Here is a 19,420-nt window from a genome sequence, read left to right on the forward strand (position 1 = left end):
AATATGTATTAATTTTTAATGAAATATCAACTATACTACAGATTGCAATGGTCACTTATTTGGAGAAAATTGTAGCAAGCCATGTGGACACTGTCTTGATTCAATTCAGTGTCATCATGTTAACGGAACCTGTATGAATGGCTGTGAGAGTGGATACAAAGGTTTACTTTGCATAGAAGGTAAAACATAATGATATAATTTAAATAAGACTTTGCAATTTGATTGGTCATTAAATAGTTGTGGCAGTGGTTACAAAGTTATCAGCTGTTTCTATTGTTTTGTTGTTGTTGTTTTTTTTCTTTTTTTTTTTTTTGCATAAAGTTATAGCTTTTTTTTAATCCTACAAGAATTATTATGTTCATTTGAAAGCTTTAGGCTTACCAAATTATTATAAAATGCAATTTAAAGAAAGTTATGTACCTTTTTAATATCATTAATTGAACTTACCCTTAATAATAATCCGCACATTATTGATGTTTGTGATTCTGACCATCCAGAACTATTTTTTCTGTAGCCATTATCTAAATATTATGTATGAGTTTTAACATATGTTTACCATATTTTATATTTATGGTTAACGTGTCAATTATTGAGGAAGAATTTATAAGCATAGCGATAAGGAATCGTTGAACTAACTCAAGAGGAGGTGCATGTATATCAAAAACGTAAATAGGCAACTTCAACATTTTATCGTGTTGATTTGAATTTTTTTTCGCGTCCTTTAATAGCCTGTGACAGTCATTTTTATGGAGAAAATTGTATCATGCCCTGTGGAAACTGTCTGGAGTCAAAGCAATGTCAACACACCAATGGAACGTGTATGAATGGTTGTGCCAGCGGATACCAAGGACCAACCTGTAAGGAAGGTAACGATCGTAATGCTCTTGCTGTATAAACAATTTACAAAGAATTCATCAATACATGCTACAATAAACATATTTTTTGTTTAGAATGTAAAGCTAATTATTTCGGACCAAACTGTGAAGAAATGTGCAACAGTACCTGCAAAAGCTGCAACAGAACAACAGGAACATGTGACTTTGGGTGTCAACCGGGATGGAAAGGACTCTATTGTCACGAAAGTATTTTTAATTAATACTATGTTTATTATTGCGCGTGATTTAATAGCAATTTACTTTTGATATTGATGAAAAACGATCCATTTTGTTTTAAAAAGATTTTAAGCAATTTATCATTTAAAAGCAAAAAAATACGCCAAAGACGACAAATTATCTACCGCTTAAAGGGAGGAAGGGGGGGGGATTGAATATCGGGGAACATATATTTTTTACAAATCTAAAATAATAAAGTTAATTAATTTGGAACAATTATAAAATTAGTTAAAATTAGTTAAAATGAAATAAATTTTAATATGCATTGTAAAAATCAAAAGTTCTTTTTGAAACGCTTATTTATGTTTGTTAAATATATTGTATTAAAGCTTGCAGTCACAGGAAGTATGGAGAAAATTGCAACCTGCCTTGTGGACACTGTGTAAAGTCAGAGCAATGCAATCACATCAATGGAACCTGTATGAATGGATGTGACAGTGGCTTTGAGGGGTTCATTTGCACAGACGGTATTTTTATAATCATTATTGCCTAATAAGACCGTAATTTTATATTTAAAAAATGTTGTTGTTTTTTTCTTTCTTTTAAATTCAGAATGTGACGATAAACATTATGGACCAAACTGTATGGAAATGTGTAACGTAACTTGTAAAAGCTGCAACAAATCGACAGGAATATGTGACAATGGGTGTCATCGTGGATGGAGGGGAGAATTTTGTCACAAAGGTTAATAAAATATCTGATGGTCATTCCCATTTCTGCTAAAAGTAATATGTGTTTTTACTTTTCAGAAAATTGAAAGGTATTTTAAAAACTCACATTTGTTTTCAGAATGTATAGCAGGTTTTTATGGAGAAAATTGTAACAATAATTGTGGACATTGTTTGAATGAGACAGCATGTCACCATATCGATGGAACGTGCGATGTAGAATGTGACCCTGGGTACCAAACCCCGTACTGCACAGAAGGTGAAGACTTTTGTCAGAATACGTTTAATAAATAATACATCTGTTTAGAAATTTAAATCCAAATTTTACGAACAATATATAAAAACAACCTGAAAATTATCTTAGTGCATATAAAACGTTAAAACATCGTATGCATATATATGCCATTTTTGTTCATTTATGAAAGAAAAAACCAGTAACTTAGACATAATATGTTAAGAAAACCAGTGCATATTTTCTTGACTGCATTAATTGTTTATATACATATCTTATTGTTTCAACTATAATTATAGTTTCGTGTAGATAGAGAGCAAGCACTTTTCTTTATTTTTAAAAGTTTTGTTTAAGGATTAAGCATAATTCTTTGAATATTGTAAGGTGATAATTTTGGTCGGGGCGTTGTCAAATCCTGTAAAGCCCGAATGGCTTTATGATATATTTGATCATGCCCCGTCACCTCATACAATTCACAGAATGATTATTTGTTACTTATATTTATATAAATTTCAGCAATTATACGATTGAATGTTTGAAAAGAATTAGCCAAAAACTTGTGCCCTAATTACACCTCATTCGAATTTATTGAACTGCATAGTACAAAACCGTTACGTAGAGTAATCACAATCAAAGACACAAAGACAAAATTACTTTAATTTAGAATGCAGCAAAGGAAATTATGGAATGAAATGTAATGAATTATGTGGGTCCTGTTCCAATATCTCCCACTGCTCTCATGTGGACGGAACTTGTCGGACCGGATGTAGTTCCGGCTATCGGGACAATCTCTGCAAGAGAGGTCTTTTTTTCCCTTGTTGTCAAGCTATTTTATGCATTCATTTATGAAAATGTCTTGAGATTCTAAACATTTTGAATATAATTATGGTTAAAAAATGCTTTAAAAATGTTCCAAAGATCATTTGCCTGATTATAAACACTTATTAAATATTTTAGAACAAGTAAAAGTTTAAGTGGAATAAATTTTACCTTATTTGTAGCGAACAAACGTTTTCACTGGATTAATTTGGATCTTTTTAACTTGTTATTACTTTTTCAAAAGTCAGTTGATTTAAAAACAGTTTGTTCAACTGATGGTGATAAAAATAAATGTATCTCTTTGTAGTTCTGTTGACATTTGTTTAAGATTTGAAGATTCTATTCTTTAATGAAATGATAGAATATCAGAGTTTCTATCAGCTCTTACTACTAAATTGGAATAAATTTGTATAATGCTTCCAATGATGAAATATCTCTGATTTTTAAGTATAATAAAGACTTTATATAAAGCTATAATTGACAGAAAAGCTAATGTACTGACCGTTTAACAAGAGAGAAAAACTGATTTTAGTGTTTTTTTCCCAAAACCAATGTATAGAATGGGCGCTATAAAAAGCTTACAAATATGGGGTTATGTATTTTTCTGCAATGTCGCTACCTTCATATCCCGAATGAATCACCGTTTTTTCAACCAATACCATGTACATGTAGATACTCTTTATACCATTATCGTCATTTAGTATGCGATTTCGGTTCTTATGGATCTGGTTGTAATCAGGAATGCAGCACGTTTTGCAAAATATCACGTGACTGTCACCATGTCACTGGAAATTGTAAAGATGGCTGTAAAAGTGGATGGCAGGGACTTGACTGCCTAGAGGGTAAGTATGTGAATGGTGGTTTTTTTTTTTTGGTTTTTTTTTTTTTGTTTGTTTGTTTGTTTTTTTGCTTTTTTTTTTACATACATCTGCATTGTTCACTAAACTAAAATAAAAATTGTCGATAAATTTTTAAATAAGAAACAATTTCTAATAATGAACAAAATTTAATCAACAAAACAATGAGCTTACGGTTTTCAAAAAGGTCGAATTATTGTGAGTTACTTCAAAAAAAAAAAGTCCATGATGAATATAAACACAATGCAAGTATACTAAATGTTTCACAATCTACTACATATATTTTTCTTTTTTAGTATCAAAACTTACAGTCACTGAAAAGAAATTAACGTCAGAATTTAATGGAATCCTCAGTGCATTTTGTATCTTACTATTTGTCAATGGAGTAGTAATCACGTACTTTGCGATGAAACGGTAAGAGAAAAATCACTGCCCTGAATTTGAATGCTTTAATTACGTTATACAATTAAAAGTTGATTGATACAATTTATGATATTGCATTTTGTTTTACAAGTTTTAGGAATTCGAAAACTAGACAACCAGCAGTTCATGAATCGAACAATGCTCAAAAAGATTGTGCAGGCGAGGTATCCAATGTTTATATCAACGAAAATAATAGAAGTGAATACCAAGAGCTCGGAGAATTTAGCAAAACTGAGACATACGATACTCTTCAGGACGTAGCTCATAATCATGATATTTAGCAATTTTCAAATCGAGAAATCAAAGTTTACAAAAAGAAAAAAACCCATTGGCTACATCAACATGAAAAGAAAAAAAATAACAAAATGAACAGTTATATAATGGTCTAAACAAACACATTTTGTCCTATAAATTGCAAAACGTAATATCTAGTAAAACCAATAGTGATTTGAATTACAAAAAAACAGCGATTCAAAAAGACATTTGTCTCTAACCACAGAAACATTTTCCAATGGTTATGGAACTAAAAACAGCCGCCATTTACTTGATTATCATGATGTAACATTTTTGGTAATATATACTTAGTAGTATCGCAACCATATTTCCGTTAATGTTATTTTCAAATCATCTTGAAATAAAGAACTTCGAAAAATAAATGAGCAAAGAAAAATCGTAAGCATGCCACTGTTCTGTATTTAAATATCACATTACGATGAATTATTCGAAACTATTTTGTTTAGAGAAACACGTTTTTGATTAAGGATGAACAATATTCAGTAAATGAAACTGTCCTGGTTTATAACAGCAAAATACCCAACCGATGGAATTAAGACCTTAATTCTGGATAAGATATGTATTTTATACTGTAATTTATCACTTTCGATCATGTATAGTTTGCACTGTATACATATATATACTATATAAATACTTGCTATATAATTTAACACCTATATGCAGTAAAAAAAAATTTCCGATTTTTAACGATAATGGTTTTATAGAAGCATTAATAAAAACGTATTGCCTATGTTACCTTAATTTCAATATGAGTTATAATTGATTACATGTATGTTATTAAAGAAATCAGTGTGTATACTTTTCCAAAAATGAACTACATTTTTGAGACTAAAGTTCATACTCATTCCATCAATGAAGAAATGAAGAAATGCCAACTGGAAGTATTTTTGTTGGTTTAATATAATTGTATAATTATTTATAGCTGTTATTCTATATCTCTAAGTGTAACAATTTTTCTCAAATGAAGAAAACGTATTCCTCAGGCGTATACTCTCGATTGGTTTCTGCAACCGTTGCTAGTATTTAGTCTGTTGATACATGTGACATGTTGATGTTAATAATTTCATTTTCCTGTGCAATTGTAGTGCATATTTTTCGTTTGCATCATTCACAGGCTTTAAACCGTATTTATTAATATTTTCGAAGCGTCTCATGAATACACAAAGTATATAGGTTTCGTTTTAGCCGAAAACTTGATGGGTATAGTACGCCACTGTTAACAAGAAATGACAACTTTTATCTCTGGCTTCAAAAACCTAAGGCCATTTAAGGATAAAAACATTACCTTAGAGGGGTTTTATTGCAAATTTTCGGCTGTATTAAATTAAAAAGTGCTAGATTCCATCATTAAATGTTTTAAATGCTGTCATAACACATTGTGGCTTGATAAGTAAATCTTTGTTTGGGTTTTTCATTTTTTTTAAATATAATTTATTTATATATATCAAACAATTATATTATAACAATATATTTATCTCTCAAACAAAAATAATATTTTTGTAAAAGTAAGAGTTGCTGTACTTAAGGCTTATGTGTATTGCTAAAATTCATGAAATGATTTTTATTGATTATTATTAGTAAAAGGGATGTCTTTTGTTGAAATTGGTATGCAATATGTAGGCCCCTAATGTCAAGTACATATAAATCAGAAGTAAAATGGGAAACTTGTGGCTATAACAGTTAAGTTGACTTTACATAGTGAAATTGCACGTTATAGACGGGAGGTTAACTAATGCAAAAAGTAGGTGGATGGGGCATAGTAAACTATACACTGTTAAGTTACTGACATGTGATGAGAATGTCAACTCTTTGCAGGGAATTAGCTAAGGAAGGTCTAAAAAGCTGAAAAATCGTGAAAAAATACGAAATATGAAAAAGTCAAAATCTCATAAAAAGCGGTATATAGAAAAGTTTACAGGTTTTGACTAGTAATTTCTTCAGAAATTGTCGATTGGCCTTATAAAAAGTGAATTAAAGGTAATTGTGCTAATGGGATCTTCTAGTTACAGAATTCCAAAGACATACATCCCTTGGCTACAATAAATTTTATAAAGAAAAATGCCCTGTGCCACCTTAATGTACATGTACGCTATTGCTCAGACCATTGTACTGCCCCCAATGTCAAAACCTCTGTGGATCCGACATTCGGTTTCCAAAGAAGCATGCATCCTCGCTAGCCAAGGGTTTTCGGTCCACTCTGCTCCACATTAAGTCTTCGCAGATCTCATTATGAAAATCGGTGATGTGGCAGTGCTATCTATCGAGCAACTGGAGTTGCGCCCCTTGCATTTGTACATTTTAATCGAATAATACGACGGGTGGTACACACGCTAAAGCATAAATACAACTTGAAAACATGTTGACTTGCGAAATTGGAACATTATTCATGATGCTATTAAATAGGAATATAAGCTAGAGAAAGCAAGGAATGTTTTATTTAGAGTGTCTGTAGGAACATGTGAACAAGTCGCTGACATCTGAAATTTGATATGCATAAAATTAGGTATCGTCGTCGGTAATATTGTGGAAAAAAATAATTTAACCCTTTAAAGTCAATGACTCTAATCAAGGACGTTTATATTTACGGAATAGGCAACTTCTTCTTTCGCTATGTTTAATTTTGCTTCCGAAACTATCACGCGAGCCTTGACAAGTTTATCAATCCAATGCAGTAAAATATTTCGTTTTTGAAGTTATTTAGTTAGACCATTGTTAGGGAGGCTTCTTACTCGAGCAATAGTGCCTCAATTTTTAAAGGCACCAAATGTTTGACCAAAGATCACACGTGTGTTTCTTGAAAAGTTTATTCACAAACGCCTGTTTCAAAACGCTTCTATTGGATTAGCTACTCGCAGCAGAAGCCAATCATAAAACGGAGTTTGTCATCGAGTTTGCCAAGAGATAATGGGTATCGGAGTGGACCGAAAACACTTGGCTAGCGAAGATGAGAACCATGCTTTAGACATCACGTCGACTTGCCAACACGCTTTGCCTAGGAAGGTCACCTACGACCGTCAACAAACACAAAAAAAAGTTATCTTTATAATTTTACTTCTTAGTCCAAAAAAGTATTACGCACTGTTCAAATTTTGTTGTGACATTACTTTCTTAATGAGTTTTTAGCATGTTATAATACATCCCCGTGTTTAATGCAACGGGGAGCTACCTTTACCACAGTTTCTAGTCGGGCTTGTAACATTTAACCGTCTATGGTTGTATTTGTGCATTAGTGAGCTAAACATATGTATTAATGATGTATATGCGTGTAAGGAGTTTGCAATATTCGGTGACTTAAGGGAGATAAATAAGGTGATTAGTTCGGTTTTAGACTAAATGCGTATGGCAGTTATGAATCAATCGACTGGTGTGTTCATTGTTTTGTGTACATGTAAGTGTAGTACAGTTTGTTTAGCGGTTTAAATTGACATTGAAATCCACTTTTTCCTAACGTGTTTTATGTCTCCTTTTTTTTTTCTCTCTCTCTTTCCAACTCGATTAGAGCTTTTAAAAAGATCACAAATATCCTTTAACCTTTATTACGTTTCTGACTATTGTGTCCTGCTTTATTACATCTCTTTATTTCGTTTTTTTTTCCTGTTCACATTATTTCTGATACCTTATTTATGGTTTACAGGTAAATTCAACATATTATACATACACTGTGTACCGAATAGCAGATTAAATACAAGAATATTCAACAAAGTTATGTGAAAATTATGCGCAAAATACTCAGGACATCATTGTTTTCAATAGTTAAGGGTTTGTAGGCAAGTATACCTCCTTACGCCAGAGTATATTGCACATTTGGATGAAGTGGGGGAAATTGCACACTTTACTATTAGCTGTCATTCCTGCACTGCAGTATTTTTAGTAACATATACGTAGCGCATTCAGACTGAAGAGACTGATATTTTATAATTGAAGTACGGTGTACAGATTAGAGTAACTACATGCGCAATGACTTCATTCGCTTAAACACTATGTACATTGCAATATTGAATTTCATAGCAGCTCGGATATTCTTCGCAAAAGAGTCATAGCTCAATCTAAGTTTGACGAGAGTTGAATTGTCCGTTTTTGGTAAAACAGTTAGAGTTCAGTATTTATTCCAATTTTTAAGTCATTTCATTCCATTGTTTTTCTTTTAAAATACTTCGAATTACTGTAAATTGTCAAATAACAACGATAGTTTTAATTTCACTATGTTCGCGATTTATCACTTTCCCGCGAGATTCAACCCATCATTAAAACTATCATTGGTTTTCAAAAACGTTTTAATCCTTGTATTCTGATCAATTTTTTTTCTAGCAGAGAGAAATTAAAATCATCGCGATTGGTACTTTATTAGAAACCGTGAAATTTTAACACCGTGGAATTAAAGCGATTTACAGTATTAAAGTTCATAGATTTTAGTAGTCTGTGTTGTACCATATACAGTCAATAAGAAAAACCTAATAAATGATAAAACGATATGTCCTGAGAACTTCATAAGTAATAAACAATCTTTAAATAATGCATAAACACATTCTAGAATAACTGTACATAAATATAGTTCATAAAAGCAAATATGATGCATAATTTTATTATCTTTACTGTAAACTCCAAAGGATACGTACACATTTATATACAGTATGACTTGATTTCGTGATAACAAAAATGTCCTAAAACGACATGTTAATCAAGATGTAGATGTCAACATTTCTTTTATTTCCTGTAACAATGAATGTTTTCTATAGACAATGAAAGTCAATTATTTCTACCACAAGTTGATTGTCATCCTATAGATATTCAAACCTACACAACTAATACATCGTCTTCATCTAAGATTTACCACTCGATACGGTTTTATATAAAGAATTATCCAATATGAAAAATATATAGTGGCATGGTACATGAAATATTATAACTTTAGAAATATCTGTCTAAACGAAAGCAATTTCCTATGTAATTGATCTAAATCACAATTTGGTTTATTAACAATTGAAAAAAATTTAAAATTGAAGTTAAATCTACGTAAAATGTCCAATGTCTGTGCCTGTGATAACACTGCTTATCGATTTTGTACTATATAACCCATAACTTCAACTGACGCAAAATTGAGGCTCCAGCGGGGTTTGCTTATCTATATTTAAATATTTCATCTTACGATGGCTTAAAATAACATGCATATAGGTAATAGGAATCATTTTTTGAATAAAATGAGGTTTTAATTTCCGTTGGGGCATGATCAAATCTATCATAAAGCCCTTTGGGCTTTATTGAATTTGATCACACCCCGACCAAAATTATCACCTCATAATACTCAAAGAATGATTCCTTATTCCTAAAAGCAATATGAGCTGTATTTTTTATAATTTTATTTTGCTGCAAAAACCTGCTAGTATGATAAGTCTGCATGTAACTTAAACTGTTATGCTATCTAAGGAATATATATATTAGATCAATTATTGTATACGACGACATAAATTTAATTTTGCTTTGATTATGGTTTCTTAAAGGCTTTTCCCACAGAAGAATGGCTAACAAAAATTTAAAAACCATGATGTTTTTGTCATTTTATTGGAAAATAGCATTTTCGTAAGAAAAAAAAATCAGCATGAAAATGCAGCTCATATTGCTTTAAATAACTATGTATAACGAAATGGGCGTGTAAAAAAAATGTTCTTCCTTATTTTCCCGAGCTTCAATTAGCTATCACACAGCGATTCAGAAATGTGTACTTCAACCCCAGTGTAAGCGATAACTGGTAGCAAATAAAAATTGACACTTATCTGTTAGAAAGCTTGCATGCGTGATGTCTTAAATGGTTTACATGGAATGCTTCCGAACAGCTCTAATTACTTTCTAACATGTTTTAATATACTTCCTACATGTATTTGGTAAATACGTTCAAGAATGGCCTCACTGTGTGTGTTTCTTGGATTTGTTACGTTATCTCATGCCTTTGGTGAGTTAAATGTGTTTTTAAGATACCTAATATCAGAGAAAGGAGTATAAAATGTATCGCCATTTGTTAATATGGAAATGAACTGCATACTAATGCAAATATGTTAATATACGGGAATCCACGACATTTTTGTGTGTCTACACAGTTTAAGTATTTCGTCCTGTGCCTTATATGACCTATCTTTTTTTTTTTTAATCGTGGTGTAGATTTTTATAATTAATGGAAAATTGCTCATTGTAAAGAAATGTGTGTTTTAATAAACAATTATTGTAAGATTTCTTGATTACATTATTACACGATATTTAATGTAAATATTTTAAACCTATATAGTAATGACACAGTTCATTGATTAATCGTTGCCATTATTTTAATCAGTCAATGCTAAGAAACATAGTTGTTGTGACATATGATCAATGACAAACACAAGATCATTGACAAGTTTAAACATACCTAGTCACTGTCTATTACAGGTGCACATACACCTGTATTTCTATATATAGACTTTTACTTCCTGCTCAAAAAGGTATTACAACAATGCTTCCACTGTCTTATGTTTTCTTTTCTACTTATGATTTTCTTTTTTCTAATTCAGAGCTTGTTATGAGTATTTTTTGGTGATTCCTTTGATTATGTTTCATTTGGTATATTACATATTTGTAACCATGTGTGCCCAAATATTACAACATTTAAAAATAAATCATAACTCTGATTAAAATGAACCATCGATAGATTAGAACAATCAAACTATGACCCCTTTGTATATTATTGCGTGACATGTATGTGGAAACCTTCTTATACGATAGATAGCTTCTAATCAGTTTCATTATTTTTTTAAATTAACGATTAATAAGTGTGTTACAAAGATTTATTCACAACATGTATGCATGGACCACAGTCCAATATTTGAAGGTATATCATTTAGGTGATGAATGCGTTTTTACTTAATATGTATAAGGCAAATGTGTCAGTCGACCGGTATACTATGTCTTTAATGTACAAGCAAGTTTAATCAGAGTAATAAAATTGACAAAGTCATCATTTTATCTGTATTTCTGAATTCGCCTATTGTGTCTAGTTTTCAATTTCCCTCTTTCCCTCTTTCCAATTTAAACTAAGCATTACAAAATGACAATAAAATATCATTTAACATTTATTGCTGTTTTAGCTTTTGTGTCCCGTTTTCTTTCTTGTTTACTTCCTTATTTAGAGTCGGTTAACATTTTAGATGATACCCTAGTGTAGGTTTTCAGTAAATACAATATCTTATATATTATTTCATATGACATGGTGCATAAAAAAATGTGTGCATTCTTAACCGAACAGGATATTTTGTTGTAGATAATTCAACATAATTGTTAATGAAGATCATGTACAAAATATTCAAGACATTTTAATATATAACAATCATGAGGCATAGATACATTTTTGTCAGGATGCATTGCACAGTTGGGTGTAATAAAGGAGGCCACACAAAAGATATCGCACGCGTTGCTAAATTTCCTCTCGGTAGTATTTTCATATACCATTGATTATTATGCCTTCTGTCAGATTGTCACTATATATTCAATACTCATCTATTTTCGCATAGTACTAAAGGATTTATATTGCGTAAGCATACTATGCCGAAATAGAGCACGGCAACTGTTTTCAACAAAAATCTTTCAAGCGCCGACTGCGGGATTCGAACTTACGACGCTAAAATCATTCCAGCTTGAAGCCCAACACGTTACCGCTATGCTTAATTAGCCGTTATTATTTATGATGGTATTTATATATATAAAACGTAGATATATACGACTGACATCAAGCAATTACAATTATTCATTTTTCCAAAAACACTTCATTATTGACGGTAATTTTAAAGTTAAAGTTTCTTATAAACTTTTGAACAAATTGATTGAACATTTTTCAAAGAAATTTTACATGAGAATCACAAAAACGCTTTTTTAAATGACGCTTGATGAAGAGTGTACAAGAAAAAAATTCAATGAGATTTCGTCTGCTAAACATTTCGAGTTTTCTCGGTAAGGCCAAACGTCTCTCATTTCTCATAAGAACATAAACCGTTGTTGACTTTTTAATGTACAACAAATTGTTTAGTAAATTAACAATCAAATCAATTGAATAATTTGAAAAAAAAAATAAACGCTTGCTTTTCCAGTGATTATTTTTCGGGAATTGTCAACACTCTAATGTCACATCTACTTATAGCAAAGCACGTCAGTATATTCAACAGTCGGCATAATAATAACAATAGTGGTGTGTTGTGCATGTACTATGCCTAAATAGTAGTCAGGGTTTGATACATAGTGCACTCGCCTCCGGCTCGTGCACCATGTATCAAACCCTGACTACTATTTAGGCATAGTACATGCACAACACAACACTATAATATAAGTATTGCATTAAGACAGATGATATAATGTAATAATTTAGGTATGAGTTATGATCTTGTACCACTGCTTAAAATTGTCTTGACTCAATGTATAGACTACGTAAAAGAAAAAAATCAGAACAGTTTGTACAAAGTATTGCAGAAGAGTCACCAATCAATCCACAAAAAAATGAACAGGACAACTAGAAATAATTCATTAAGGTTTAACAATGGTTAATAAGTTTAACAGAGTTGATTTAAAAAAATGAAAATCTTCCTTCATTTTGTATACGCACAATGACGGCATACATACAGATATGTAGATCCTAGTATTCCTTATAAGGGTGGAATCAGAAAGAAGACTTGAGACGAAATTGTAAGACGTATTTTTAGACTTTGAAAGGTAAATGTAATGTAATAATTCTCCAGAATCAGAACAATAAAGAGGAATTTAAACAATTTATTCCTGTATATATTGAGGCTCTGACAAATGAACACTTTGTTTTTGTTTTTGTTTGGGGGGGGGGGGGGCAGTAGTAGGACTAAATTCTACCAAAAGAAATAAATACTACATTAACAATTTAATAATAAGTTTCGTAATACAGCGAAAAAATGCTGTTTTGGCGGTTGTGTTCCGTCTTTCATTTTCTCTTTCCAATTCAATCCGAGCATCAAAAAGATGACAATCAAGATGGCACGGCCAGGTGTGAGTTTGTCGGAAATAAGATCTCGAGGATCTATATACAATAAAAATAATAAATCTTCACATTACAAAGAAATGGCTTTATAATAATAGTTTGCCCTGTATATTTTCAGAAAGTTTACTTGATAATTTAAAGAATAGCTTCAGATTTTCTAAACCTTAATTTAGACTTTACAATATATATATTCTTGTTTCACTGATACGGCTTGATGTATAGACTTTCCCAATTAACAAAATATTGTTGCATAGTTCACTGACTTATATAGTTATAATTATGAAGATGTTTATTCAAAAGAACATAATTCCCTCCGTATTTGTTCACATACGGCATTGTGGTTGTTAAAAATGTAAAACTTACGCAAAAAAATATCTACTGTAGGTTTCCTTTTACTCTTGTGTAAAAGTATTTAATTCTTATTAACAATATGCATAACGAAAGTGCCATGTTAGAAAATATTCTTCCTTATCTTCTTGTGCTTCAGTTAAATATCGCACAGCGATTCAGAAATGTGTAACTTTATTCCTGTGTAAGCGATAACTAGTAGCAAATAAAAACGGGCAGTTATCCGTCAGTGAGTCTGTATGCATGACGTCCTAAATGGTTTACATGAAATGCTTCCGAACAGCTCTAATTACTCTCTAACATGTTATATTAACTTCCTGTTTGACAAGTACGCACCACAATGGCTTCACTGTGTGTGGTTCTTGGACTCGTTACGTTATCGCATGCTTATGGTAAGTTAAAGTGTTTTTAAGATACTTAACATCAGAGAAAGTAGTAGAAAATTAATAATATATTCCCATTTGATAATGTGGAAATGAACTGCAAACTAATGTAAATATATCTATATACGGGAATCCAAGAAATTGTTGTGGGTCTACACAGTTTAAATATTTCGTTATGTTTTCACATGACCTTTGTTTTGTTTTGGGTTTTTTAATTGTGTTGTAGATTTGTATATTTCATGGAAAATCACTTATTTTAAAAGAAATATGCTTTCAGATAAGCAATTATTGTCAGATTTCTTGATTACATTGTAACATGGTACTCAATGCAAATATTTTAATTTTTTTTATTGTATATTTAACGACACCTTTATAAAAATATCACAGTTCACTTATTAATCGTGGTCATTAATTTATTCAGCCAATGCTCAGAAACATAGCTGTTGTGACGAACTATCGTTGTTAAACCCAAGATCATTGACATATTTCAACATACCCTGTCAATTACAGGTGCATGTACACCTGTAATGTATATAGTTTAACTTCCTGGTTAGAAAGGCTTTACGTTAATGTTATCACTGCGTATTTTTTTTTTTCACATATGATTTCATTTTTTTGTATTTGGAGCTTGTTTTCAGTAGTTTGCAGCATCTCTTTGATTGTGTTTCATTTCTGTCCCAAAGATTTATTCACAGGATATTAGCCTTGATTTCTCAACATCAAATAATAACGGTACATCATTTAGGTTATCAATGCAGTTTTTTTAATGTCTATGACACTTACTTCTTAATCGACAGGTGTGTTATGCATTTAATGTACACGCAAGTGTAATTCAATCGTAATGTTTATAATGACAAAGACATCGGTTTATATGTTTGTCTTGATTCACTCTTGTGTCCCGTCTTCTATTTCTCTCTATCCAATTCAATCAAATCACTACAAACTGGCAATATAACAGCCTTTAACATTTATTGCTTTTCTAGCCATTGTGTCCTTTTTTTAATTAGCTATGTATTGTTTACTTCCCTGTTATGAGTCGGTTTATATTTTATATGATACCCTAGTAAAAATTTCTAGTAAATACCATATATGACTTTTTATCTGTGATGATGTGCTGCATATCAAAAAATATATCCAATCTTAACTGAAAGTAAACTCGTATTGTATAAAATTTAACAAAGTTGTTAATTATGATCATGTACAACATATTCAGAACCTTTATGTTAGACAGTTTTGAGGTACGCCATAAGATTAAGACAACCCTGAGTTTGATAATCGTCAATATTATGGTCATTCTAAGTATTGTTCATTTCATGAAAACAGTGCTGAATATTCAACAAAATTCTGTTTGTTAATTTTTGCGCAAAATATAAAGGACACCGATGTCAAAATAGTTAAGATGGATGGCAATATATATATATATATATATATATATATATATATATATATATATATATATATATATATATATATATATATATATATATATATATATGAATGACCTGTGCATAAAAGACTTAAGATTTTATTTATATGCACCGACAAGAACGCAACAAACCTGTCTTTTTCATTTTGTTTATATTTTAACAATTGCTGTTCACACGACGTTAAATAATAAAAATAGATCAGTTGAAATAAGACAGACTTTGCCGCATGATCCACGGAATTATTCCATCATTCAATTATAATTCAGAATATTTTTTATCTTAACGGACAAAAGGTTTCTCTTGACATAGTCTTGGACGTTATTTGGTTAAAACATTTAATATTAAGGTCTACTTATTTTCTCTTGCAACCTTTTGTGAGAATATCCCTTTCTTTTTTACAATAAGTACAACGATGATGTCATGTTCAAAAATATTTATTCCTAGATTTTTAAAGAAATCAGTCAGTAGAGAAAGGCAAAAATTAAAGGCAAAAATGAAAGACTTTACACCTTTCTCATCATCTTTCTGTCCTGAAAATACTAATTTATTTAAAAGTAATGGTGCTCAAAAAATAAGACTTGTTTGCTTTGGTACCGACTTTCTACAAAAATATATCGGATCATTATAGTCAATGGATTAAAGCAGCCCGACGTTTTCCGCATACGGTCAGAAATAACCCTAATAAAAAAATAATTGTCAATGACAGAAAAATATTAATAATTAATAAACTATATATGAATAAAAATGCATAAAAACACCCTTTAATAGCGGGGAGTAAAGATGATACAAATTTTATTCATCCTAACTGATAATTTCGATGCATACTAAAAGTTATAGAAATTCTAAAATTAATGAAGATTTTATCGAGAAGTTGTGTTTCATTCCCTAACAATGGTTGTCCTAAAACGACATATCAACCAACAGTTAACAATTAACTAACATGCATACTTCATAATTCTTTAACAATCTTTAAATAAACATGCATAAACACGTTCTTGAATAAACAAAGTTTATTAAAGTAAAGATGATATACATTTTATTCATATCTACTGCTTACCTCTGATGAATACACAAATTTATAGAAATTTTTAAATTGATGAACATATCGAATAGTGCTTCATTTCGTAACAATACTATTAAACGACTCGTAAACTAGCAGTTAACACTTAACAAACTAATAATTTCTTGATAAATAGAATGTAGAATGTTACCTGTGTATAACAATAAGCAGCCTTCACCACTGCGAGCATATTGCTAATCATTTAAACATTCACACTTGTACAAGTAATGTACTACCTCACCTGAGATCCACCACCCGACAGCAAAATGTTCTCCTTTGTTCGCTCTTGTTTTTTTTTTTTTTTTTTTTATCTCAGCTTGAGCGATCATGTAGTCAAAAAGCTTCTAGTGCTTTAAATTATCGACAAATTTAATAATGGGCAAATCAATTATTATCATGAATTTGTTTCTATCAACAGCCGTCCTGGATACGACTTGAACAAAAAAAAATATTGGTTAAAAAAAGATAAAGAGCTTCCAAAATAAAATAATATACATGTATCTAAGCGTCCTCAAGTTGCGATGTAGCATAGTATCATAACGAAAATTCTACAGAAATTGGTTAAATCACATGCGTTATATAGATAACGTTTGTTTATTTATATTTTTGAAGATATGTGAAATAAAGTCATGTGATAAGTCTGTCGACACCGGATCAGACATATAAATAAAATGTTACTACTGACCACGTTGCGTCAGGTCATTAGAAAGCACTTGATCGCATTTACTTATTAGGAAGAGAACGTATTAGTGCACTGTCCGTGCGTATAAGATAAGGGTGCGCGAAATACAGCTCTTCAGTAGTCGTCTAGGAGCTGTCTTTCTGCCTCCTCTTTTTATACAGGAAAGTTAAATCGTAAAATTTGCTCGCATTCTCACCAGCGAAGTTAATAGATTTCGGGGGGGGGGGGGGTCGACTTATATTTGAGGTTCAGAGATATTTGTAATAAACATTATTTTTGATGAATTTCATTGTAATTAATATAAAATAGTTATTGTTAAAATGTCATATATATTAAAATGTTATAGCTAAATAAAAGGAGTAGTCATTTGGAAGCTGTCTTTCTGCCTCCTCTTTCTATACAGACTGGAACAGGGGCCACTCCCCATGTAGAGGAGGAGGCATTCCAGTAACACATTGGCTAGGGCACGGCCAGATGTCGGAAATAAGATCTCGATTATCCATCTCTAAAAATAATAAATCTTCACATGACAAATAAATGGCTTTATAATAATAGTTTGCCCTATATATTTTCAGAAAGTTTACTTGATAATTTTAAAAATAAGCTTTAGATTTTCGAAACCTCAATTTAGACTATACAATATATTCATGTTTCACTTATATGGCTTGATGTATAGACTTTCCCAATTAACAAAATAATGTTGCATGGTTCACTGACTTATATAGTTATAATTATAAAGATGTATAATCGAACGAACATAATTTCCTCCGTATTTGTTCACATACGGCATTGTGGTTGTTACAAATGTAAAGATAACGCAAAAAATATCTACTGTAGGTTTCCTTTTACTCTTATGTAAAAGTATTTAATTCTTATTAACAATATGCATAACGAAAGTGCCATGTTAGAAAATATCCTTCCTTATCTTCTTGTGCTTCAGTTAAATATCACACAGCGATTCAGAAATGTGTAACTTTATTCCTGTGTAAGCGATAACCAGTAGCAAATAAAAACGGGCATTTATCTGTCAGTGAGTCTATATGCGTGACGTCCTAAATGGTTTACATTAAATGCTTCCGAACAGCTCTAATTACTCTCTAACATGTTATATTAACTTCCTGTTTGACAAGTACGCACCACAATGGCTTCACTGTGTGTGGTTCTTGGACTCGTTACGTTATCGCATGCTTATGGTGAGTTAATGTGTTTTTAAGATACTTAACAACAGAGAAAGTAGTAGATAATTGATAATATATTCCCATTTGATAATTTGGAAATGATCTGCAAACTAATGTAAATATATCTATATACGGAAATCCAAGAAATATTTCGTTATGTTTTCACATGACCTTTGTTTTGTTTTGGGTTTTTTTATTTGTGTAATAGTTGTAGATTTTTATACTTCATGGAAAATCACTTATTTTAAAGAAATATGCTTTTAGATAAGCAATTATTGTAAGATTTCTTGATTGCATTGTAACATGGTACTCAGTGCAATTTTTTTTAAATACATTTTTATTGAATATTTAACGACACCTTTATAAAAATATCACAGTTCACCTATTAATCGTTGTCATTAATTTATTCAGCCAATGCTCAGAAACATAGCTGTTGTGACGAACTATCGTTGTTAAACCAAAGACCATTGACATATTTCAACATACCCTGTCAATTACAGGTGCATGTACACCTGTAATGTCTATAGTTTAACTTCCTGGTCAAAAAGGTTTTACAATAATGCTATCACTGCGTAATGTTGTTTTTTTCACATATGATCTCATTTTTTTGTTTGGAGCTTGTTTTCAGCAGTTTGCGGTGATTTCTTTGATTGTGTTTCATTTGTGTCCCAAATATTTATTCACAGGAGATTATCCTTGATTTTTCAACATCAAATAATAATGGTATATCATTTAGGTTATCGATGCGGTTGTTTTTAATGCCTATGACACTTACTTCTTAATCGACAGGTGTGTTATGCATTTAATGTACACGCAAGTGTAATTCGATCATTATATTTATAATGACAAAGACATCGGTTTATATGTTTGTCTTGATTCACTCTTGTGTCCCATCTTCTATTTCTCTCTATCCAATTC

At 31.0% G+C, this 19,420-nt stretch overlaps 2 protein-coding genes across 4 annotated transcripts in view; both read left to right on the forward strand.

The window, feature by feature from the left end:
- The window catches only part of LOC128171494 (multiple epidermal growth factor-like domains protein 10), a 36,422-nt gene extending 31,305 nt beyond the window's left edge, over positions 1-5,117 (forward strand). The window contains exons 9-18 of one of the 3 annotated variants that reach the window (XM_052837264.1): positions 42-179; positions 729-866; positions 951-1,082; positions 1,442-1,579; positions 1,665-1,796; positions 1,902-2,039; positions 2,677-2,814; positions 3,533-3,673; positions 3,985-4,102; positions 4,209-5,117. In XM_052837264.1, the coding sequence (XP_052693224.1) occupies positions 42-179; positions 729-866; positions 951-1,082; positions 1,442-1,579; positions 1,665-1,796; positions 1,902-2,039; positions 2,677-2,814; positions 3,533-3,673; positions 3,985-4,102; positions 4,209-4,392 (1,397 nt within the window). In that variant the 3' untranslated portion in view covers positions 4,393-5,117. Of the gene's footprint in view, positions 1-41; positions 180-728; positions 867-950; positions 1,083-1,441; positions 1,580-1,664; positions 1,797-1,901; positions 2,040-2,676; positions 2,815-3,532; positions 3,674-3,984; positions 4,103-4,202 lie in introns of all 3 variants that reach the window. The other 2 variants (XM_052837263.1, XM_052837265.1) reach the window with 2 other exon arrangements.
- A 13,348-nt stretch (positions 5,118-18,465) lies between these two features.
- Positions 18,466-19,420, forward strand: part of LOC128171492 (uncharacterized) — a 61,451-nt gene continuing 60,496 nt past the window's right edge. Inside the window, exon 1 of the mRNA XM_052837259.1 lies at positions 18,466-18,517. Coding sequence (XP_052693219.1) covers positions 18,466-18,517 — 52 coding nt within the window. The remainder of the gene's footprint in view (positions 18,518-19,420) is intronic.

The sequence above is a fragment of the Crassostrea angulata genome, chromosome 2 (genome assembly GCF_025612915.1).
Source record: "Crassostrea angulata isolate pt1a10 chromosome 2, ASM2561291v2, whole genome shotgun sequence".
NCBI classification, from domain to species: domain Eukaryota; kingdom Metazoa; phylum Mollusca; class Bivalvia; order Ostreida; family Ostreidae; genus Magallana; species Magallana angulata.